We start from the raw sequence: 25,759 nt of genomic DNA on the forward strand, positions 1-25,759 counted from the left end.
CAAAAATGAAATGGAATGCATAACTATCGATATAGGATGGCAAGACTACGTCCCACATACTTTGGACGTGTTATCAGGAAGGATCAGTCCCCGGAGAAGGACATCATGCTTGGTAAAGTAGAGGGTCAGCAAAAAAGAGGAAGACCCTCAACAAGATGGGTTGACACAGTGGGTGCAACAATGGGCTCAAGAATACCAATAATTGTGAGGATGCTATAGGACCAGTCAGTGTTTCATTCTGTTGTGCTTTAGGGTTGCTATGAGTGGGAACTGACTCAATGGCACCTAACAACGTAACGACAAGCATTAGTGAGCTGAAATAGACTGGTATTGGCCATTTAGAATCAGATAATCATATGATCTACTATGTCAAGAATGACAAATTGAGATGGAATGTCATCACATTCATTATCAAAAATAGTATTTCAAGATCTATCCTGAAGTAAAATGCTGTCAGTAACAGGATAATATCTATAAGCCTACAAGGAATCCAGTTAATATGAATATAATTCAAATTTACAACCAACCGCTAGTGCCAAAGATGGAGAAATTGAAGATTTTTTCCAACTTCTGCAGTCTGAAATTGATCAAACATGCAATTAAGATGCATCAATAATTACTGGTGATTGGCATGTAAAAGTTAGAAACAAAGAAGGATTGGTAGTTCGAAAATATGGCCTTGGTGATAGAAACAATGCTGGAGATTGCATGGTAGAGTTTTGCAAGACCAATGACTTCTTCATTGCAAATACCTTTTTTCAACAACATCAACGATGACTATACACGTGGACCTCGCCCGATGAAATACACAGGAATCAAACTGACTACATCTGCGGAAAGAGATGATGGAAAAGCTCAATATAATCAGTCAGAACAAGGCCAGGGACCAACAGCAGAATAGACCATCAATTGCTCATATGCAAGTTCGAGTTGCATATGAATACCAGTGGACTGTATGACAAAGCACGCAGTATCAGGATTGGAGGAAGACTCATTAACAAACTGCAATATGCAGATGACACAACCTTGCTTGCTGAAAGCGAAGAGGACTTGCAGCACTTACTTCAGCCTTCAGTAAGGATTACGCCCCAACATAAAACAAAAATCAACACAACTGGACCAATAAGCAACATCATGATAAATGGAAAATATACTGAGGTTGTCAAGAATTTCATTTTACTTGGATCCATAATGTCCATGGAAGCAGCAGTCAAGAAATCAAGTGATACATTGCGTTGGCCAAATCTGCTGCAAAAGACTCGTTTGAGGTTTTAAAAAGCAAAGTTATCACCTTGAGGGCTAAGGTGCACCTGACCCAAGCCATGGTATTTTCATTTGTCGCATATGCATGCGAAAGCTGGGCAGTGAAATACGGAAGACTGAAGAATTGATGCCTTTGAATATGGTGTTGGCAAAGAATGTTGTATATGCCATGGACTGGCAGAAGAACGAACAAATCTGTCTTGAAAGAAGTACAGCCAGAATGCTCCTTAGAATCAAAGTGGCGTGACTTTGGACATGTTATCAGGAGGGACCAGTCCCTGGAGAAGGACAACAAAAAAGAGGAAACATTTCAAAAAGATGAATTGACACAGTGGATGCAACAATGGGCTCAGATATAACAGTGATTGTGAGAATGTGGTAGGACCAGGCATTGTTTGATTCTGTTGTACGTAGGTTGCTATGAGTTGGAACCTACTCTACAGCACCTAACAAAAACAACATATTTTCAAATTTCTTAGACCATAAAGTAGCACTTAATAGTCTTATATTGTCTTCAGTACCTGTGGATTATTCCTATAATTATGTATTTTTACTTTCTTGCTCATTTCCTTAGTTGTGCTTGCCAGCCAAGGAGTTACCCCCGTTTTATTTGACTTTTTAAATAAATAATAAAATTTCGTTTTATCATTATATCACTTTATTTTCTCTCTTTTGGTTAATTTTGCTGTTCTTTTCCTATTTTCTTAAGTTGAATTTTCAGTTTATTTATTTTGTATTTTTCATTAATACAAATATTTAGGGCTTTTTTTTTTTTCAGTACACCTTTTTTTTTCTTACAGGTTTTAATAGTTTTCCTACCCATTAAACTCTCTATTTTTAAGTTTTATTTTATATTTCCTCTCTGGTTCTAGGATTATTTAGAAGAATGTTTCTTATTTAGTAGGATTTTCAGATTGTTGGGGACATTGTAATCTGTTGATTTCTAGTTATAAAGGATCAAATCATAGAATATGGCCTGTAAATTCTCTAATTTATAGAATTTGTTAAATTTTTCTTTGTATTTGAATACATTACTAACTTTTTAAAATCTTCTGTGAACATAGGGGAAGAGTGAATAGGGTCTGGTTGTAGGAAATTAAATTCTTTAGATTTAATTGAGCCATTTCTTACAAGATAACAGATTGGTGACGTGAGACCACATGCCCATAGAGACCACACGTGCACACACAAACACGCACTAAAAATTTAGGTTAAGTTCTAAATTAAATCCCCAGAGGTATAAATTTCCATCAGCAGTCAGGGGTCAGGGAGCAGAGGCAAATAATCGCAACGTGGTTGAGCCTAGCTTGGGGCTCCCAGGGTCACAAAAGTATATAGTTGCCATGATCCTCCTCCTACTTGGAAAGGTCTTGCCCAATTTGGGATGCTGTTAGGGTCAAATCCCTTTTATACTCCCGGATTATGTATAAGAAAGCAATTACACCAACTATCTTGGCATTTCAATTTAAAAGAACATTTATAAACATTACACCCCCAGGATTCTGGAACCAAATGATGTGTCAGCCAATTCATGTGTTTGTGAACCAAAAGTCTGTGCCTTGAGGTGTCAGAACAATAGCTCTGCCTCTAGCTTCTTAGCATGCTGGAAAGCTCATTTCCCATGGTCTGCTTCCTGAGTTTGATTTAGACCTTTTTATTCCCCCATAGTTGTTTGATGAGAGATCAGATTTTCAGCCACTTCAGAACACTAAAAGAAATGAAATGTTTACATAGATACAATTTAAAACAGGGACAGAGATATCAAGTATGTAGGACTAAATCTAACAAAAGATTAGCAAGACATCTGTGGATAACACTGTCAAATCTTAATAAGAGAAATTAAAAAAGAGTATTAAAAATGGAGAGATATACCACATTAATGAATTGCAAAATTCAATACTGTAAAGATGCTGATTCCTCCCAAGTAGACATATACATACTATACAATCAAAATCCCAACTGGTTTTTCTTTTAAGGTTGCGGGGGAGGATGGGGAGGGTGAGAAGCTAATTATATTTATAAATTCATTTTAGGGCCAAGAATATTTAAGCCTCTTGAGGAAGAACAAGGCGGGAAGACTTGCTCTCCAGATGTCAAGATTTAAAAGTTATATTAATTAATACAGTGTGGTACTAGAGAAGGACAGACACTAGACCAATGGAATGAAGTAAAGTGGCCGGAAAGATGTAGGCATATGAGGACATTGATTTATGACACAGGTGGTGCTGCTGAGCAGAAGGGAAAGGATGGTCTTTTCAGAAAATAGTACTGGGATAACTGGATATCCACACGAGGAAAATAAAATTCAATTTATATCTCACACCGTACATAAAAATCAGTCACAGGTGGATTATGGACCTAAATTTAAAATGCAAAACATAAGACTTCTCAGTGATGATATAAGAGAACATTTTTATAAGGCACGAAAAACATTAACCAGAAAAGAAAAAAATTGATAAGTTGCACTTTGTCATTCATTAGAATTAGACTACATTGTTCATCAAAATTTGGCAACACTGTTTATCAAAAGATAAATTGGACTATCTACTTCATCAGAAGACATCATTAGGTGAGTGAAAAGGCAAACCACAGAATGGAAGAAAGTATTTGCAATACACACATTTTGACAAGGAAACCCTGGTGGTGCAGTGGTTAAGAGCTACAGCTGCTGATCAGAAGGTCAGCAGTTCAAATCCACCAGGGGCAGTTGTATTCTGAATATATAACGAAGTACTACAAATCCATAGAAAAATGAGTAAAGGTCTTGAACACGCATCTTCACAAAAGAAAAGTCCTAATGGTCAAAAACTGTGAAAAGATGTTCCACCTTATTAATAATCAAAAAATACAAATTAAAACCACAGTGAGATACTGCACATGGAAATTATTGGCAGAAATTTTGAAGTCTGACAATGTCACATGGGAATTGGACTTACTGCTTGAACCCAGAGGGCCAGGGGTCATTGATATAATTTTTAATTTCCAGTGGCACTTCAACAATGTCCCCAGAATTCCTAAGAATTTAATGGTTTCAGTTTAACTATCTGTATGCACACCTTATAATGCAAATGGTTCTCATTTTTTAATCAAATTAGCATCTATTCAGGCAAGAAAGACATCATAACTTCAAACCTGTAATATTTTCTGTGCAGTTCCACCTACTGTTATTTCTTCCAAGATTCTCCAGGCTCATGAAGGACTCGGAAGCCTGGAGATCATGGGCCCACCTCACCCTTAGCTGCCTTTAGACTGAGTTCAACTTTCTGAGCATGTCCTCACCTAAAACCCACTTCTGCTCCATTTCGTTTCTTTCTCTTCTGCCAACTAGGCATTGAAGAGCATGGCTTTCTCTTAGGTAGGTTCATTCTGACTTCTTTCCCCATCTCTGGGTTCCAGTGCTTCAGATTCATGATCATTGTAAGTTGCCATCAAGTTGGCTCTGACTCATAGCAACACTATGTATAACAAAACAAAGTGTTGCCCAGTCCTGTGCCGTCACGGTTATCGGAAAATTCAAGTTAATTGTTGCAGCTGTTGTGCCAATCCATCTCACTGAAGGTTCCCCTCATTTTTGTTTACCCTCCCCTTTACCAAACATCATGTCCTTGTCTAGCAATTGGTCTTTCCTGACAGCATGTCCAAAGCAAGCAAGCAGAAGTCTCACCATCCTTCCTTCTAAAGAGCATTCCAATTTTGTTTCTTCTAAGAGTAATTTGTTCTTCCAGAAGGCCATGATATATGCAATATTCTTCACCAACGCCACAGTTTGAATGCGTTGATTCCTCTCCTTTTTTCATTGTCCAGCTTTTGTGTGCATATGCGTCAACTGAAATGCCATAGCTTGGGTCAGATGCACCTTAGTCATCAAAGTGACATTTTTTGCTTTTTAGAACTTTAAAGAGGATTTGCCCAAGAAATCATCTGATTTCTTGACTGTTGCTTCCATGGGCATTGATTGTTGATTCAAGTACAATGAAATCTTTGACAACTTCAGTTTCTTCACCATTTATCATGATGTTGTTTATTGGTCCAGTTGTGAGAATTTTCATTTTCTTTACATTCTGATGTAATGCATATTGAAGGCCGTAATCTTTGACCTTCAACAGTAAGTGCTTCAAGTCATCTTCATTTTCAGCAAGCAAAGTTGTGTCATCCAAATATTACAAGTTGTTAATTATTCCTCCTCCAATCCTAATGCCGTGTTCTCCTTGTAGCCTGGCTTCTCGGATTGTTTGCTCAACATATAGATTTAATAAGTAAGGTGAAAGAATGCAACCCTGCCGCACACCTTTTTGAATACTGAACCATGCAGTATCTCCTTGTTCTGTTCAAATGACTGCCTCTTGATCAGTGTACAGGTAGTACACAAGCACAATTACCATACTTTTACCCAAATAAATGAGTCCCTTCTACATATTTTTGCCAACTGTACCCTCCCCCGGTGAGATATTTTCATAAATGCTGCTGTGCCAATTTTTTTACGTGTTGCTGTAAAAAAAATAGCATAGCACACTTACGAAAATACGTCACATGGGGATGGCATGGTTGGCAAACAAAGAAGGTGCACATTATTTGCATAAAAATAAGTGTTCTGGAATTCCTATTCTTTATAACATTACCTATAATTTATTATGATCTACATAGTTGGATGCTTTGCATAGTCAATAAAACACAGGTAAACATCTTTCCAGTATTCTCTGCTGTCAACCAAAATCCATCTGATATCAGCAATGATATCCCTCAGTCCATATCCTCTTCTGAATCCAGTTTGAACTTCTGGCAGTTCCCTGAGGATGTACGGCTGCAGTCATTTTTTAATGATCTTTGTTAAAATTTTGCTAACGTGATATTTGCTAGCATGTGATAATTTCCACATTCAGTTTGATCAACTTTCTTTGAAATGGGCACCTTGGATCTCTTCCAATTTATTGGCCAGGAGCTGTCTTTCAAAGTTCTTGACATAGATGTGTGAGCGCTTGCAGTATTACATCAATTTGTTGGAATATCTCAGTTGGTGTTCTGTCAATTCCCAGAGCCTGGTTTTTTGCCAGCGCCTTCAATGCAGCTTGAATTTCTTCCTTCAAAACCAGTGTTTCTTGGTCATGCTACTTCCTAAAATGGTTGAATATTAACCAATCCTTTTTGGTACACTGATTCTGTGTATTTCTTTCATCTTCTTTTGATGCTTCCTGCACCATTTCTGTCCTAGTACATGGTTAATTTTGAAAAATTTTTCATGTGTGCAAGCTTTTTATTCAAGCTATATTTGAATCTGTATCATGTATTATTCTTGTCTGCTTGCTTTACTAGAAAAGCTACAAGTTTTTTGTTAGTTTTAATACATATTATCTATTTATTCTCTTATTTTTTACCAGAATGTCTCTTTGTCTCATCTAACGCTTTTTATCTGTAAATTTGCTTTACTTGATGTTAAACTGATACCCTGGCTTTCTGTTACTTGATATTTGCCTGGAATGTCATTTTTCAGCTGTTTATTTTCAACCTTTCCTTATCTTTTTATATTAAATGTGATCCTTGTAAGTAATTTATCATCAGATATTATTTTATTACTCAATTTAAGAATCTCTGCCTTTTGAGCAGTAAATTTAACCCATTTAGTTTTTTTTTAAATTACTGTCATAACTGTACTTTTTTGTGTTATGCATTTTATTTGCATCTATTTTTTTCCTTTATTGCCTTCTTTTGCCTAATTAACTTTTTTCTAAAGGTTTAAAAGTTATACATTCTACTTTTATTTGTGTTGCAGTTAACCCTACCCTATTAAAACCTGTATTTAGGTTTTCTTCTGTATTATTTTTAAAACTTATCAGTAACAATATTTTATTCTGACAAAGATATGTATCTTAGTATGTTCTCATCTTCTCCCTTGCTGCTTAGCCTCAATCATATTTTTGTTGCTATTGCTTATTATTCAACAATTAACTTTTTTATTTATGCACATGTATTCACTTATCTTTTGATGAAACAGTACTTTATCAAAGACTGTTTTCAAGAAAGGTTTTGTGTGATGAATCTCCTGAGGCCTTGAGTGCCTGAAAATGTTTACGCAATATACTTAAATTTTAGTTTAGTGGAATAAAACTTTTGGATCCTAATTATCTTCCTTGTACACTTTGAAACCATTTCCCCATTGTCTTGTTGCCTCTTGTTTTCATGCCCCCTAAGGAATTTCCTTGACTTGATCTTCTGTCATCCTAACTCATTCTTCACATGAATCTACTCCGTTAATCAACATTCAGTGTTTTATTTTTCATTCCAGATTAGCTCTTTGGCATTATTATTATTGCACATTCTAATACTTTATCACTTGGAAAATATTCAATAGGCTTATTTTAAATTCTTGTCCTCTGTGGTACGTTTATTCTCCTTCCTCTGGTGAAGGTCCTTGGCTGACTTTCTTTAACAGTGCTTGAACTTCTCATGTGTTTCCTAAAGTTTCCCTGTGAGCTCATAGTGCCTTGTGATTATCAGCCAATTTTTGTTGTTGTTCGCTGCCATCAAGTCAGCCCCTGACTCAGGGTGGCCCCATGCCCAACGGAATCAGACCATTGTGATCCACAGGGTTTTCACTGCCTGAATTTTTTCAGAAGTAGATAGCCAGAAGTTAGTAGTATATATCAGGGGAAAGGTACAAAAGCAAGGGCTCTGGTTTATGCCTCTCCAAGTGAAAGTTGAGACAAAGTGCCTGCAAGCTGGAGAGCTTTGAATGTTTTAATCTGGGCTCAAAACATTCCCTACTTGCTTCTTCTCCACAGTTGGCTTCACTCCTTAGGGAACCTCTCAGCACCTCTGTTCTAGGAATTGCTCATTTCCGGGGACTGCTACCCTCTTTTCTAACTGCTGAACTCATTGGGTGTGTTGTAAAGAGAAAGGAGGGATGGCTCAGGGGCTGGGCAGCCCACCACAGTCATTGCTATTGTGCCCCCTCCAGCTGTGCTCCAGAACTGCCCATGAAACCTAGCCCACTCCCACTCTACCCATAGAACCTAGTCCACTCCATCCTACTTCCGGAACTTAGTCCACTCCCACTCTACCCAGGGAACCTAGCACACTCCCACTCTACCCAGGGAACCTAGTCCACTCCTACTCTACCCATGGAACCTAGTCCACTCCACTCTACCCATGGAACTTAGTCCACTCCCACTCTACCCAGGGAACCTAGCCCACTCCCACTCTACCCAGGGAACCTAGCCCACTCCCACTCTACCCAGGGAACCTAGCCCACTCCCACTCTACCCAGGGAACCTAGCCCACTCCCACTCTACCCAGGGAACCTAGCCCACTCCCACTCTACCCAGGGAACCTAGCCCACTCCCACTCTACCCAGGGAAACTAGTCCACTCCTACTCTGCACCTGGAACCTAGACCACTCCTACTTTTCTGCTTCTGTGGCATCTCCAAGGTTGGTTTATGGGGAGGACACTGAGGTTCGTTCACTGTCTTGTCTGTCTCAATATATTTTTCTTAAACTTTATTCTGCTTTCTTTCATTATTCTGTTCTTTCATTTCTACCATTAGATATAACTCAGGAGGAACCCCCTTCTAGTCCTCTGGTTTGCTCTTCCCTCTCAGAGTCTTATGTTCCTTCAGCACCACACAGTTGAGGCTTCTGATACCTCCCATGCAGTGACAGTCCAGCAGATAGGTGACAACATGGCAGTTCCAGTTCTTTTTGGCTGAGGGCAAACAATCCGACTCATTCTCTTACCCACCTGCTGAGGAGGCTGGAAGGAACTTCCTGTATGCTTCCAGAGAAGTTAGCCAAGACAGGTTCTAAAAAGTGTAGGTGTTACCTGCTGCTGTCTCACTTCTATTAGATATTATTTTAGAAGAAAATAGAAGTCTATCTATCACAGCATAATTCTATTAATGGAAACTTGTGAAAATTAGATCTGTTTTTAATAAAATACAAAAGTTTAGAGTTTTTGAATCGAACATTACGTCCTCCTTACTTAAGTTCTTTCTGAACTCATGGTACACTAAAATGGCAAATGAATGCCTTCATATTCTAAATCAGGGGTCAGCAAACAACAACCCATGAGCTAAATCTGGCACTGCCTGTTTTTGTAAACAAAGTTTTATTGAAACACAGTCACACCCATTCATTACCTATTGTCAGTGGCTGCTGTAGCACTACAAAGACAGATCTGAGTAGTTGTGACAGAGACTGTGTGGTCAATAAAGCCTAAAATATTTATATCTGTCCCTTTAAAGGAAGTTTCATCCAACTGTGGTCTAAATCATAGACTCCTGCGTTGGTTTTGTCACTGGCTGGGCAATCCTATACATTCTTCCACTATTTTTTTTCTTTAAATCTCTCTATGCTTGTCTGGGAAGTGCCTGGGTGGCACAAATGATTAACATGATCAGCCGCTAACCGAAAGGTTAGAGGTTGAGTCCACCCAGAGGCACCTCGGAAGAAAGGCCTGGTGATGTATTTCTGATAAATCAGCCATTGAAAACCCTGTGGAATACAGTCCTACTCCGATACACGTTGGGTCACCGTAAGTCAGAGTCAGCCTGATGGCAACCGGTTTTTATGCTTCTCTGGGGCCTAACTTTGAACATGGTAATTCCCTATTCAGAATTTAATTTATGTCTCCAAAAGAAAGACCACTGAGTTGACGCTAAAGAATCAGTCGGTGAGTGTATGTGAAAGTGTGTGTGTGTATGCACGTGCTTTAATTGAGGTCGAGGTGGGAAAGTGTTAGAATTAGGAGCACATGATTTTTATCATATGGTTTCCAACACTTTATTTTTAGTTCAAAATGTCCAGACTATGAATATTTACTAATTGGAACTGTTTAATAGCTTCTCATTACACTGCTTATCACACTGCCTCAAAGGGCCTATAGCATCTCATCAACTGGCAAGAAGATGCTGATCGGTAAGCCAAGCAGGGAGAGGGATGTCCCTGCCCAGCCGGTCCCCACTGCTGAGAGAAGCACACGCCCAACCAAGCGTGGGCTCACCTGGCACCTCAGCTTCTCTAACACCTCGTGTCTGTCTCCATCACTCCCCAAAATGGGGCAGGTCCTTCTCTCCCAGATACAGAAAGGTTGTTTGTAGCCAGATTTGTGACCTCAGCACGCCTTGGAAGAGGCAGAAAGACTTGAGGACTGACATGTTTCTGCCTTGAGGCTCTGACCAAGCACAGGAAGCAGGGGGAACATCTTTCAAGGACAAACAAGCCAGGCCCATGTGTCCCACTTTGATTCATTCTAGTGACCAGTATGGGTTGAGCGCTGTTTTTGCCTTCCCTCAAAATACAAAATAATTTGGCCGTATTTGCATTGGGATGAAATCTAAGGTGAATCAAACCATCTATTGTGAAATATCTTCTGTCTTCTAGGATTTGTCACTTGTTTTAACGGGCATACACACGAAGCTTCTGAAAATTAACTTTGGGTTTGAGACTAACTTACTGCAGGATCAAAGCCTCTGTTTTTTAATCTGTTTTAAGAAGATCACACCCGCGCTCTTGCAGGCAGGGAGGTAGAAAGCTCCTGTTCCGATGGGGGTGAGGTTTGGGCTTTCCTGGTGGCCGGGATGTGTAGCCCAGCATCGGGGCAGAGGCCTCGCCAGGTGGGTCGGCTGGGGCACAGAACCTTCACCGGTGAACGAGCTGATTTGAAATGGAGTAGAAGCTCCTATGAACATACTTAAGGATTTGCAACAAAATTTTGTTAATACTTATTTTCAAACACAAACGATCATGTTTTCCTGTGCAAAGTAAGAAAGAAAAACTGCCTCGCTGGAGTCCCTGGGTATTACAAACGGTTAACATGCTCAGCTGCCAAATGAAAGGTTGAAGGTTCACGTCTACCCGGTGACACCTGAGAGGAAAGGCCTGGTGATCTAGTTTCAAAAAATCAGCCCTTGAAAACCCTGTGAAGCAGTTCTACTCTGACACACCTGCGGTCACCATGAACCAGAGTCCACTCGAGAGCAACTGGCTTCCTGCCTCGCTAAAAGAATTCTCCATTATTGCAAACATTGGCAGTAGAAAAGAAAACCTTTTCTAACATAGTATATTTAAGAATTCTAGTATTGTGTTAAATGTTAGTTATTAAACATAGGATTTTTTTTCAAAAGTGTACTTTTACACTATCAAGAAAACAACCATATCTACTTTTTGGTGTGGCATTTAGATTCGATGATCAACTCTTTTTAAGGTAACACATTTTGCTTTAGAGAAATTCTACACTGCATTTCCCATGCCTTGATTGGAAAACCCAAGAAGAACAGGACCAGCATAGACCATCGTTTTGACAGTGTGTGACAAAAGAAAATCCAGACACAAGAGAAGCACGTGTGATGGTTGAACAGTTGTGTTCTGGGGGTCTTGTGTGGGATGCGTTTATCAGAGTAAGTTTAAAATAAAAGAACCTACCTTAAATTCCAAGCCACACTGGAGAAAGCCTGAATAGATCCCCTCTGTTTTAAACATGTGAATGCATGAAAACTAGGAGCAATCCCATTGTATGATTTGGCACTGGGAGGAGACAGATCTGCTGAATTGAGGTAGATACAGCTTAAGACCCAAAGAGTAATGCTGGTGATCTGTAGCCATGCTGTGGTGTGCTCGTTCAGAGGACTTGTAGCTCACATCTTCCTGAGTCTGTGACTCAGAGTGAGTGCCAGGCACCAGGCCCTGGGAACCTCAGCTCAGCAGCCAGAAGGCCCTTGCAGGAAAAGACTCGCAGGATGAAAGGGCTGGTGGAAGAGAAAACAGGTGTGCAGGGGTGGGGGAGGAGTGCACATGCAGGTGTATATTGTGTGTGTGTGTGTGTATGTGTATGTGTGAGTGTGCTTGTGTGAGTGTGGGTGCATGTGTGTGCCCTGTGTTTGTATATATATTGTGTATGCATGTGTGCATGTGAGTGTGGGTGTGCTTGTGTGCGTACATGTACACTGTCTGCTCTGTGTGTTTGCATATGTGTGTACTCATGCGTATGTGTATTGTGTGTCTGCATGTGTATGGGTGTGCTTACATGTGTGTGAATGCATGTGTGTGCTGAGTATTTGTGTGTGTGTGTGGATGTGTGTGTGTGGATGTGTGTGCACAGATGTGTGGGTATGTGCTTGGATGTGTTAGTGTATGCGTTGTGTCTACATGTACATGTGCCTGTGTGCACATGTGTGTGTAGAGCCACACCTACAGCCTACTCAGCCCCTGCAGCTGTCTTTCTTTCTCCCCTTGCAGAAAAGCGACTTTCCCGGGGCATCTCCCACGCTAGCTCAGCCATCGTCTCGCTGGCCCGGTCCCACGTGGCAAGTGAATGCAACAACGAGCAGTTCCCCCTGGAGATGCCAATCTACACATTCCAGTTGCCGGATCTTAGTGTGTACAGCGAAGACTTCAGGAGCTTCATTGAGCGGGACTTGATTGAGCAGGCGACCATGGTTGCCTTGGAGCAGGCAGGTGAGTGGCTCCTCCAGGTGTTGGTGGCCAGCAGACCTGGCAGGCTTCGTTCTTCAGACCCTTTGAGGACTGAGGCTGGCCTCACATCAGTAAGCAAGAGAAATGCACTGTGTTCTCTTAACTCGCGCGTTGTGCACTGGACAGTGTTGAGTTAGGATCCTGGACACTTGCACCAAACTTCCTGCTCCGTAGACAGACCTGCATTATTCGATGAATCTGCTCTAGCCCAGGGCTGGCTGGATGCAGGCAGCCTTTGGCCATGTGGTGTTGAAATCCCTCGAGTTTCCCCTCTGTTCCTAAATCCAACCTGGCTAGGCCATCCTGCCCTCAGAAGTCCCCATGCTTCTTTGTCTGGCTTCCCTCCTTTTCCCCATCCTTCGCTCCTCCGTGAGCACTGAACAGAAGGTAAGAAAGGCCATAGACTTTAGAGAGAGGTAGGAGACCCCTGTCACTACATGGATGTACATGTATGAGTTAACCTCTCTGAGCCTCGGTTTCCCCATCTGCAAAAATGAGAAGAGTAACATTGACCTGGTGCAGCTTTTCTGGTATTAGATGATGCCTTACATAACTGTTATTTGCTGTTAAATGATGTGTGTCTTGCATACCTGTTAGTCTCCTTCCATCCCCAGCTTTTTACAGGCTCCAGGTTAAGGAAACACAAAACCTGACTTCACTTTCTTTCCTTTTCTTTAATGTTTCTTTACCATCCTAAATTCCAGTGAAGAAGAGATTCAGGGAGCAAGCCGAACTTCTCTTCTTGAGAGTTCCTAAAGGTGAAAATAATTGGTTCAAACTAAACCAATTGCCGTCAAGTCAGTCCAACTCGTGGCAGCCCCAGGTGTTTCAGAGTAGAACTGTTCTTCAGAGGGTTTTCAATGGCTGATTCCTCAAATTAGATTTCCAGGCGTTTCTTCTGAAGTGCCTCTGGGTGGACTTAACCTGCCAATCTTTCGGTTACCAGCCAAGTATGTTAAACATTTGCAGCACCCCGGGACTCCACTGGTTTAAAACAGATTTCAGTTCTTCCTGAGACAAAGCAATACCTATTTTACTATAATTGTTTGTGTAATAAACATTTGCAAAATCACACATCCAGGGGCTTCTCACACAGCACACAGAAGATCCAATGTCCTTCCTTCCAGGCTCACCTCACGCTGTCCAGTAGGGCCCACTGGCAGTGTAGGCTGATAGCAGGATTCACAGTGTCCTCATCAGTGGAGCCCCTGCTTCCCACTGGGACTGTGAAGCCAGGCCTGCCATCCTCACTCAGCCACAGCCAGGTACTCCTGAAGGCTTGGCTGTGGAGAAGTTCTCCAAGTGTGATCGCCCAGGGGTACAGGATGGAAGGCCCTGGCTGAGCTCAGCAGTGGAAAGACAGCGGAGAGAGGCTTCACTTGGGCCTGCAGCCAGCAAGGGCTGCACCATTAGGGGTACAGCTTATCCCTGCTCTTGATCAAGACTCAGTTAAAACTGTCAAACACTTTTGAGTGATTCAGAAGAAGAAAAGCATAGGTAGGTTGATAGGATCTTGATATTTGATGGATGAACTAGGCAGGATCTTGGTTAGAAAAGGTGGCACACTCAAACTAGTGAAACGAGGAGGATTCTATAGGGACTGATGGCCAAGGACTGGATGGGGTTTAGGGACACCAACAAAGGATAGCGCCATGCTTCGGCTAGCACTGGCCAGGAGCCCTTAGCACCTGTGGGTCTGGGAAAGGGGCAAAGGAAGAGTGGCTGGGTGGAGGGGGCCGTGAAGGGAGGTGTGCCTTTGGGGAGAGGGAAGGAGCTGGAGGAATAAATATTCCGACTGCACTCTTCTCCCTCAGCCCACACTCTGCACAATTCCTCTGGCTAGCAGAACAGCAGCCATAGCCCAGGGCCAAGAACTCATTGGTGTAATCCAGAGAGGTCACCCTCTGGGTCCAGAGTAGGGTGGAGAAGGCAGAGCAAGGGTCTGCGGGGCAAAGGGAAGCATCGAGTTGGCTGGCATGTTGACCAGATCTTGGCTTCATTGTACACTTGGTTTCATACCATTGCTTATTTGAACAACCCGGGGCATCCTCACCCACTCATTCAAGGAGGAATGCATCAAATGCATGTTGACAGAGGGCAAGAAGGTGACTGGCAGGGCCTTATTCTCTCTGGCATCCCTGAAGTCCAATCTCAGCCACAAGATTTGGGGAGCCTCAGCGGCCATGCCCTCAGATTGAGACAGATTAGGAAGAAACGTTTAGCAATCTACTTCTAGAAGTCAGCCAATAAAAACCCTGTGAATCACAACAGAATATCATCCGATATAGTGCTGGAAGATGAGCCACTAGGTTGGAAGGCACTCAAAATGCACAGTGGCTGCAGTAAATGGACTCTAGCATACCAATGATCTTGAAGATGATGCAGGACCTGGCAGTGTTTCTTCTGTTGTACGCAGGGTCGCCATGGGTCATAACCTCCAGCCTTAGAAAACACCTTTTAAAAATCCAGACCTACTACATTGAGATGTTAAATTCAAGAACAGCTCATTGGTTATGCCACAGGGAAGAGGATGGAGAAAAGCAACAAGAGTGATGAATGGTCATATGAGACACCAGCACCACCCTTAGCCATTAGGGCCCACACTAGCTAAGGGAATGCAGGCGCTTTGGGGGGGGGCAGTCACATCTCTTCCATGGCCACCTGACCTCAAGGTTCCATCTAGGACAGGTAGATGAGGGCACTGATGTGTTCCCACAGCCCTCACACTGAGAACAAGGAAAGGACACGGAGCAAATGTGTGCTCATCTGAGAGAAGGGGGGTGACCACCTAGGGGCTCAGCAGGAGCACAGCCCTTGTGCTCTCTACCTTCCTGCGTCTGTCTCCTTAATGAGCAAACGGGGCCTCCCTGCTGTCACCTCTCCTGCCCTTTCTACGCTGGCTTCTGAGTGGACCTCAGCAGTGCACGGTGGTACCACAAGTTCCCCCACCCCATCCAGTAGAGTCCGTTCTCCATGCATGGCTGCTCACCCCGTGGCTACTGCTGGGGAAACTGAGCCCCACCACAGAACAGCATCCAGAGAGGTGCTCTGTGTTGTTAAGTGTTCAAAATTCTCTTTCTAATAGTGTGATGCTTGGAATAGTTTAGAACAAACTGTTAACATACAGCATTATTTATTGCATACATGGGAGATAAAAATATGGATGTCTAAAAATATGTAGTGAACCAAATGCAGTTGTTTGAAGTATAGTCCCTGTTGTGACTTGTCACTTGTAGTAAAATGTGAGAGGAAAGAAATGGACTTAAGAACGAACTGGTCAAAATGAAAACAGAACTTAAAGATTTTGAAAATTTTGTTGTGCAAACTAAGAACACACCTTCTAGAATTTTCACCAAGGACGTAGCTACACAATCTTTTGTTAAAGAAATCAAGCTTGTGACTGATGGATCTAACCAACTACCATGGCAGAAAACCCATGAGTTTAGACTGAAGAGAACAGAGAAACAACGAAAGGAAAGAATGTTATCTGCCTCTTGGATTTCTACAGGCAGGAAACAGGCCAAAGGAGCTATATCTGTTGTCCTCCGAGAAAAGAAAAGGACCATCCCTTTAGCAGCTCAGAGATCCGCAAAACTGTTGGAAGGAGCACGGGAAGCAGGGCCTTCTCAGTTTCAAAGGGTGGTTCTACAGTCTTCTGGATCTCAAGGGGTGGGGCCAACAGCCTCCTAGGTTTCAAAGAGGTAGATTTTCACTAACTCAGTTCTGGAGTGTGGGGCTGCTGTTAAGGTGTGTTGGGGGATGGAGCCACCACCTGAAGCTGAGGTGGGGGGAGCTGCCATGCCCAAGGGGCAGAAGAACAGGGCCTGCCAGTGCCAAGGGGGTAGGGTCACCACTCAGATGGACTAGGAGAATGGGGCCACCCAAATCTGAGGGAGCAGAGTTACCATCCCAGTGGGCCAGCAAGATGGAGCTGAAGCACAGGGGTGAAGAGCCTCCACCCAGAAGCCAGACAGCATGGCCGACACCCAGAGTCTGGAGGGTAGGGCCATTGCCTAGATGGTCTCAGAGAAGAGAGGATTATTTTCAAGACTTGAGAGCTAATGTAATTTGTTCTGCTGGGTTTTGGGCTTGCTTGGTACCTGTTATTCCTTCTTTCCCTCCAATTTCTCCCATTTGTAATGGAAATGTCTGCCTTGTGCCTGCTCCACCATTGTACTTTGGAGGCAACTTGTATTCTAGATTACACGGGTTCACAGATTGTCTTAGTTACCTAATGCTGCTATAACAGAACAACCACAAGTGAATGGCTTTAGCAAACAGAAATTATTCTCTCACAGATTAGGAGGCTAGAAGTCCGAATTCAGGGCACCAGCTCTGGGGGAAGGCTATCTCTGTCGACTCTGGGGGAAGGTCCTTGTCATCAGCCTTCCCCTGGGTCTAGGAGTTTCTCATCACAGGGGTCCAAAGGATGTATTCCACTCCTGGCTCTTCTTTCTTGGTGACATGAGGTCCCTCTCCTCTCTGTTTGCTTCTCTTTTTTATATCTCAAAAGAGACCGACTCAAGATACAGCCTAATCCTGTAGATTGTGTCCTGCCTCATTACATCACAGAGGTTAGGATTTACAGCACATAGGGCAATTACATCAGATCACAAAATGGAGGTCAACCACACAATTGTGGGAATCATGGCTGACCCCAGTTGACACACATTTTGGGGGGACACAATTCAATCCATTACGCAGATGAAGAAGAGTTTTGCACTAGGATGGAATACACCTAAATTCTCACCCATATTTGATTTATATGGTGCAGAAGATGAGATTTTGGATTTAGAGTTGATTTAAGACTTTGGAGATGATGTGATGGGGTGAATGTGTTTTGTATGTGGCAAGGACATGAATTTTGGAGGACCAAAAGTGGAATGTGATGGATTGAATTATATTCCCCCCAAAATAAGTGCTATAAATCCTAACTTCTGTGCCTGTGGTTATAACCCTATTTAGGAATGGGTTTTCTTTGTTATGTTAATGAGGCAGAATTAGTATAGCAGGTATCTTGAGCAAAACTCTTTTGACATGTAAAAAGAGGTTAAACAAAGGAGCAGAGCAAGAGGGTAAGAGAGATGCCAAGCCACATGAAGATCTCCAAGGGACCATGAAGCAGATGCTAAGGAGACAAGGACTTTCCTCCGGACCCAGCAGAGAGAGAAAGGCTTCTTCTAGAACTGATGCTCTGAATCATACTTCTAGCCTCTTAAACTGTGAGAAAATAAATTTCTTTTTATTAAAGTCATGTGCTTATACTTCTGATATAGCAGCACAGATAACTAAGACAAAAGGAAACCATTAATTTCTCATTCTGGTCATCCTGCTGCATTCATGTCTAAGAAGACTAAGAAATTCCAGGTCCCTGGGGTATGAAGCAGCAGCTGATGCCTCATCCAGAAGCATCCACAGTGTGGGTGGGACAGTGAACAACTTTCAGAGTGTGCATAGGTCGAAGGGCAGAGGCATGTTTACGTGATGTAGTCATCACTGCATCGATGGGAAATTGAAATATACATGTCAGACAATATCTAGTGATGATGTCGAGCTGTGGTGCTAAATCCTTTTTCATGGGTGGATAATCAGGTTGGAGTTAACCTACCAGAGAAGTAGTATACTGTGAGGAAGACTGTAGGCTGTGGAGTCAGCTCGACCCTGGCATGAAGCCCAGATTAGCTGTAAGAGCTTGGACAAGTTACCAGGTCAGCTTGAACCTTGCTTTCTTTCATCTTAAAGTCAGAGATGACTTTAACAGTAACAGCTGCCAAACCAAGACAAATTCATCCTGGAAACATGTACTGTTCTATTAAATGCTAGGTCCTGTCCAGGTGCTTGGACTAGAGCCACAAACCACACAGGTGAAACCCGTGCCTGCGTGGAGATTAAATTATACTGGGGAAGAAGACAATAAATAAATAGGCTACAAATATAAAGTGAGGCAGCAGCAGCTGCCATGAAGGTAAGGGGATACAATATGAGGAGAGGATGGTTGAGGCAAACCTCTTGGAGTTGCTACTCAAGGGAAGGAAGAGAGGGGAACATCTAGGACAGGCATTCCTGGCAAAGGCAGCAGTGAGTTCAAAGGCTCGGCATGTTGAAGGAAGGCCAGTGCCCCGGGAACAGATGGTGCAAGCATGGAGAAGCTGGAAATGAAGCAGAATGGTGGCCAGGGGCCTAGTGACCATCATGAGCCCTTTGGGCTTACTTGTAGCCAGATGAGCAGCCTCTGGAGAGGTTTTCATGGGGGAGTGACGTGTTTTGACTCACACTGACCTACTCCGGACTACAGAGAACCACCAGGAGAGCAGAAGAGGTGGCTGCTTTAGTCCAGGATCACGGTAGGGGCCTGGGTTGTGGTGGTAGCAGCAGAAGGATAGGAAGTGCATATATATCAAGCTGGAGTCTGTTTTGAAGGTAGATCTTCAGGCCATGCTGGTGGATTGGAGGGTGGGCTATGACAGAGGAAGAATCAAGGCTGACTCCATGACTGTTAGCCTTGACTAGGTGAATGATGGTGCTGTGTGAAGACATGGACTCCCACTGGAGGGCCACCAGCAGGCCAAGTCTGAGATTCTGGTGAGACTTGTTCAGTTGGCAGCCAGTTGAACATGAGAGTCTGGAGTTAGGGAGAGGCCTGGGCCGAAGGTATAAATTTGGGAGTTAACAGTGTATCATAAAATCCATGGATGAGATGAGCTCATCCTGGACTTTCTCACCATGCCACCAACACAGCTCTTGTAGAAATGTTGAGTGACAGTTGGTTCATGAGTCTGGGGCATGGATAGAGGGAGAGTAAAAGTAGTCCAAAGACAAACGTATGGGGTCCTCCAAGACTGATGGCTTAGGAAGAGAATGACCCAGCAGAGTAGACAGAGGAGGCCTGGCTTGGGAAGCAGGGAAAACCAGGAGTTGGTTGTGGTCCAGATGCCCAGAGAAGATGGTGTTTCAAGGAAGGAGTGAACAAATTGGGTCAACTGTGCCAATAAATCAAGAAGCGTGCTCACTAGGAACTGGCCATTGGATTTGACGATGTCAAGGTTGTCAGAGAGGCAGTAGGTATGGAAGCTATGCTGGACTTGTGCAGAGTAGGAATCAGTAAACATTTGTCCTTCCTCTTCCCTCATTGTTAACCACAGGCCACTTCAATTCGTCTTTACTCAGCCTTCTATGCCACCCTTCCTTCTGTTTCATGAGGATTTGATTGACCTGGGAAATAAATTCTCACATTGCCAGTTGTCAGGTTGGTCTTCTGAGCCCCTTTGTACTTTGAAACTCTCTACACCTGTCAGTCACCAAGGAAGAGGCCTCTGGTCTGAGGCCCCAGGTGGGCAGCCCAGAAGCACAATTGTCCCTGAGAGGGCCTGTTATGGCACCAACCAGCCCCTGAGCACGGGGCCCAGATCAGGCTTGGAGGGGTGGGGTCCTGGGTTCAAGTCTCAGCACCATGCCTGTTACACCATGACCTTCGTCAAGCCCCACTCACAGGGCTTCAGAGTCTCATCTGTGAAGTAGAGGTGAAGCAAGCCTCCTTGTAGGGCTAGTGTGAAAATTAGTTGGTAAAAACGTCTGCCCAGTGCTCAATACATAGCCAACACTCAACAAATGGCTGCCCTTGTTCTTTTTTTTAATTTTCATAAGATGATATTCCTTTTCTTGCTATTAAGTATATATATTTTTACCAGAATAGTAAGTTTCTCAGGCATTATCATTATTTACTATTTTGATAAATCAGGTGATGTGTGCCAAACACTATTATTAGTATCAGGGGTGACCAAGAGGAGGAACACAAGGTCCCAGCCCCTAAAGTACTCCAAGTACGTAAGGGAAGCAGACCCAGAACTCAGCATTGCAGTCTAGCCTCAGGGACACTCACAAACATGTAGATGGGCAGTGACATCCAGAGAAGGGAGGATTAGTGTCCCAGGAGGGAGGGAGGTGAGCGTCAGAAGGACAGTAACATTAAAAGGAATGACAGGTGCTGTGTATATTCTCAACAACAAAAAATAAAATAAATTATTTTTAAAAAAAGGAATGACAGGGTCACATTTAGGGTAAGCATTCCCTTTTCTTCTTCGCGGGGAATCGTCACGCTTTGTTTTCTTTCATCTAAATATCTAGGTGGGTGAAGAACAAAATGGCATCTTATTTTAGACTGTGTGGTAACCATCTGTTACCAAGCTCAGGTTATTTGGCCCCATTATCATGTATAAATCAGAAGGATGCTGCTTTGAAAAGTCTGAATCAATGACTAATAACTTCTCAACCATAATAACACCAGCCTCCCCTGATGGTTTTCACCTGTAATTTTCCTCTTTGCAGGAGCTCATTTTTAAAATATTCACAATATCAGTTCTAAGTGAAGTCATTATGTGGAGGAAGCTGGATGACCACTCTGTCCAAGTGAAGAATAGGAACACTCAGCCACAAACCTTTTCAAACCTTCTGAGTTATACCACTCGTCCAATAAACAGCTTTACCTAGGGCATCCCTCTGGGTCCGCCTGGAAATGCTGGGATAGCACTGGGTTATTTTTGGTTCACTAGAGACTGGGAAATGCTGGCATTTATCCCACTGGGTCGACCTCCCGGGATGGCCAGGACTATGTACAGCCCCAGAAATGCTCTCAGCTGGGTAAGAGTCCCAACTTGTAGAAGCCAGTTCAAATTGAGCTGCTAAACTTTGCCGTTCACTCACACCGCCACATAATTAATTTTTGTTGAGGTTTGATACCTTCAAAATGTGACTGAATGTGTGGTCTAGACTGAGAATTGGACGATGATAAACTCTCCATAAGAAATTTGTGTAAAAGAAAGGTAGCTCTGCTTGGGGGAGATGCCCTCTTTAAGACGGTATGGAAGATAACTTCTAGATGTTCAGGTGAATATTCACCATCTGTGCACCCTCTCCTGGGCTCAGAGTTCTAGAATGTGCCATGGCAAAGTGTGAGAACACCCTTCCTGAGGAAGGTAAGTTGTTTGGGGTCTGAAATGCACCAGACTTTGCCTAGTTGCAACCTGCTTTCACAGTGATACACTATCCAAGATACGCTAGCAGGTCACAGGGGATGTTCTAGATTTTTAAAAGGTTTTGAGAATAAGCTAACATTTATATCTGGTTCCTATGGAGGCCTCTCCCTGGCTTAGGCACATGGCATTAGTGACTTAGCCCTTCGAAATGTTTTCTAGCAGGCGGACACTGTAGTATGAAAGAAGAGAGACAGTAAGAAAGAGAACTGGATGGTGAACATTCCTTTAATTGTATAAAATGAGTACCTTTTAGAGCTGCTTTCCCATCCTGAAACTTTAGATGCTGTCCCTGTTTTATAGAAAGCCCCAGAGGGCTGAGAACACTGGGAGGCCTTTAAATAACTGTGAGGAGACAGCACTGTTTAAACTGATTCATAAGGTCAGCAGGAAAGGAAAGAAGAAGCATATCTTCTGCAGCAAGAGCATGGAATTACACCAAGGGACTTCTGAAAGCCACGGAGTTGGTCCTCCCATCTTCTCCAAGCAGAACAACCATCACAGAACCGGTATGACAGGAGCAATATTCATCATTTAAAGCAACCCCACTGCCTCTCCCAAGAGCAGAAGATTGTACTTTATCAAAGTCACTCTGCTCAGAACCTTTCCACTCTTCCCACCAGCACAGGGGCCAGGTTCAGTGTCTGCACAGGCATGTTCAACCACATGAGCCTGGCATTGGGTGGGGGGGGGAAGGGTGGGCTGCCCTCCAGGGCACATAGGACAGCCAGAGAGACATGCCTGCCAATGAGTCACAAAATGCTGGAGAAGGGGTTCTCATAAAATGTGGAAGGTGACTTGAGGGCAGAGATTAAAAAAGGACTGAACATGCTTGGGAGAGGAATGCCACCGAGCAAAGGCACCTGTCAGACTCGCTGGGAATGGTGACTGAGGAAGGAGTGGCAAGGCAGCCCCTGTGCCAGGGGCAGTGTCTCCAGGGAATGAGGGCTTGACCGGAAGTGTGGCAGTGCCTATAAGGAGGAAGGAGATGGAATCGTAAGGCGGAAGGTGTGTGTTTCCAAGAGGCTGAATGTTTTGAAGGAGAAAGGAGAGATGTTTGCAAAGTGACACTGGGGAGCAAGGATATTCTGGGCCCTGAGTAGCAAGGATTATGAGAGGAAGCACTGCTTCCATAGGAATAGAAGGTACTAGAGAAAGCAGCATACCTCCGTCTGCCTGCCATCCACCTCCCACCAGGTCTTTGAGGCACCTTGAAGGAGTATGAGGGTGGAATTGGGCCAAAGAACTCCTTCTGCTATCAAGATTAGTATTATTTCCTGTTTTGCAGGCCACGTTAGTTATCTGAACCCATTACCCATTGCCATGGAATCAATTCTGACTCATGGTAACCCTATGGGACTGAGTAGAACTACCCCATAAGGTTTCCAAGGAGGGAGTGGTGGATTTGAACTGCTGACCTTTTGATTAGTAACCAAGCTCTTAACCACTGCACCGCCAGGGCTCCCGTATTTATTCCCTCTCCCTCTCCCCCCTCTTTAAATGTGTAAAAGACATTCTTAGCTCGCAGGCTATAAAAAAAAAAAAAGAGGCCACTGGCCAGATTTGACCTGCAGGCTGAAGTCAACCATTGATACATCTTTTATTTTCTTCTCCTTTCTTTGAATTTATTGCTATTTCTTTCCTAACTTCTTGAGATGGATACTTCATTCATTCTTAGCCTTTATTCCTTTCTCTTGTAAGCATTTAAGGTTATTAATTTTCCTCTTAATACTGTTTTAGCTACATCCCACAAGTTTCAAAATGTAGTATTTTTGTTATTAAACAGTTCCAAAATATCTTCTCATTTTCATTTTGACCCATGAGCTATTGGAAATGTTTCTTAATTTCTAAATATATGAAATATTCTATTTATTAATAGTATTGTGATCAGAAAGATGGTCTGATTTGGAATTTTTGAGACTTTTGCTGTGAGACTTTTGCCTGGAATATGGTTGGTTTTCTAATGATCACATGTGCCTGAAAACGTGTATATTCTGCAGTGTTGTCTGCAATGTTTTAAATATGTCCCCTTGGTCTTTTATCAGGTTTTTCAGATCTTTTATGTATTTATTAATTGATTGTTTACTTATTTCCTTATTACTGAGAGAGATGCATTAAAATTTCTTATTATGATTATGTACTTGTATATATCTCCTTTATTTATGTGGATTTTTGATCATTTATATACCTAAAGCTGTTATTAGATGTAGCAACTAAAGTTACGTTCTCCTGGTGTGTTGAGCCTCTGCACTTCAGAACGAGTCCCTGTTTAACTCTAGTAGGGTTTTTGTCTTCCAGTTTATTATCTGACACGGAGACAGCCATCTTAGCTTTCTTTAGGTTAAAATTGCCCTGGTGTACCATTTGTCATACTTTAACCATCAGCACTTTTGTATTCCCATGTTTTTGGTGAGTTACTTATAAACCACATGTAGTTGGTTTATTCATAAAATCAATTTGAGAACTTTTGTCTTTTAACAGATACATTGAATGCATTTACTTTTAATGTAAATACCGTTTGTCCCTGTTTTATGTTGTTTTATTTCTGCCCTTTCCAGTCTTCTTTTAGAGCAATTGAAAATTTTTTAGTCATTTTTTTCCCTCTACTAGTTTTTTTTTTTCTACTAGTTTAAAGTTATATATTTTCTTTCTGTGATTTAGAAGTTACCCTAAAAATTACAACATACATATGAATTGAATCTTAAATTAATCAACATCATAGCCTACACCCAGACAATGCAGGGACTAGCTTACTTTAAAAAAAAAAAAAAAAATTGTCACTTATTTTAGTTCTATATTTTTAATCTGATAAGACATTATTATTGTTGTTTTATACAGTCAGTATTTATTTAGATTTACCCACATATTGATCATTTTTGTTTCTCTTCATCTCTTCTTCCATATCAGACTTTCCTTCTGTTTGAAGTTCATCCTTTAGAATTTCCTTGGGTGAGTGCCTGCTGATTTTACTCTCTCAGTTTTCTTTAGTCTTAAAAATGTCTTTCTTTTACCTCCATTTTTGAAAAATATTTTTCTGGGTATAGTATCTTAGCTTGCCAGTTATTTTCACCCAGCACACCAAAGATATTATTCCACTGTCTTCTTGTTTGCCATTATTTCTTTTGAGAAGTTAGCTATCAGTCTGCCACTCCTTTGAAGAAAATCTAGTTTTTGCCTCTAACTGCTTTAAGGTAATTTCTGTTTTTTATACTTTGCAGTTTCACCGGGACATGCCAAGGAATACATATTTTATTTATCTTGCTTTAACATCTTAGACATTAAATCTAATTTTTTTTTTCCTTCTGGAAAATTTTCAGCCAGCATCTCTTCAATATTGGCTCTGCCTCATTCATTTCTTAATTATGATTAGTTAACGTTAGACCTTTTCAGTCTATCATTTATGTCTCATAACCTCTCTTTTCTACCTCTTTTTCTATCTTTGCTACATTCTGTATAATTTCTTCTGACTTTTCTTCTAGTGTATGAATTTTCTTTTCAATAGTGTCTAATCTAAAACTGAGTTTTTGTTTTAATTACTATATTTTTTTCACTTTTAGATTTTATTTTTGTTTTTTTTCAAATCTGTCTCTTACTCTTTTATCACGTTTTGTTTCATCCTTTTATGTTCTTGGAGCATTTTAAACACACTTATTTATAGTCTCTACCTGACAGTTTCTTAACCTCAAGTTCATGAGTATCCAAAACTGCAGATTTTGTCTCTATGACTCTTACAATAACTTATTTCATATTGTGTTTTGTAATTTTGTGTTTTGAGCAGGGCATTTCTCTGGGAATCTTGTGTGGCTTGTGTTAAGCATGTACTCCTCTAGAGGAATATGTTTGCTTGCTTGCTTGCATGCTTGTTTGCTTCTCTGTTTATTTGTTTGTGCCAGTCTCCCAAGGGAAATTACTGTCCTAGAACCAATTTTTATGTTAATTTCTTGGCTTTGGCTTCCAAACCACAAAGTTTAGCTCAAATATTCATCAGAGCCAAATCCATAGT

The 25,759-nt window shown here is 42.1% G+C and overlaps 1 protein-coding gene across 2 annotated transcripts in view; it reads left to right on the forward strand.

The window, feature by feature from the left end:
- The window catches only part of OTUD7A (OTU deubiquitinase 7A), a 174,867-nt gene that overhangs the window by 50,650 nt on the left and 98,458 nt on the right, over window positions 1-25,759 (forward strand). For both annotated transcript variants that reach the window (XM_064296217.1, XM_064296218.1), the window contains exon 3: window positions 12,491-12,709. In XM_064296217.1, coding sequence (XP_064152287.1) covers window positions 12,491-12,709 — 219 coding nt within the window. The remainder of the gene's footprint in view (window positions 1-12,490; window positions 12,710-25,759) is intronic.

Source organism: Loxodonta africana, chromosome 13 (genome assembly GCF_030014295.1).
Source record: "Loxodonta africana isolate mLoxAfr1 chromosome 13, mLoxAfr1.hap2, whole genome shotgun sequence".
Classification (NCBI taxonomy): Eukaryota; Metazoa; Chordata; class Mammalia; order Proboscidea; family Elephantidae; genus Loxodonta; species Loxodonta africana.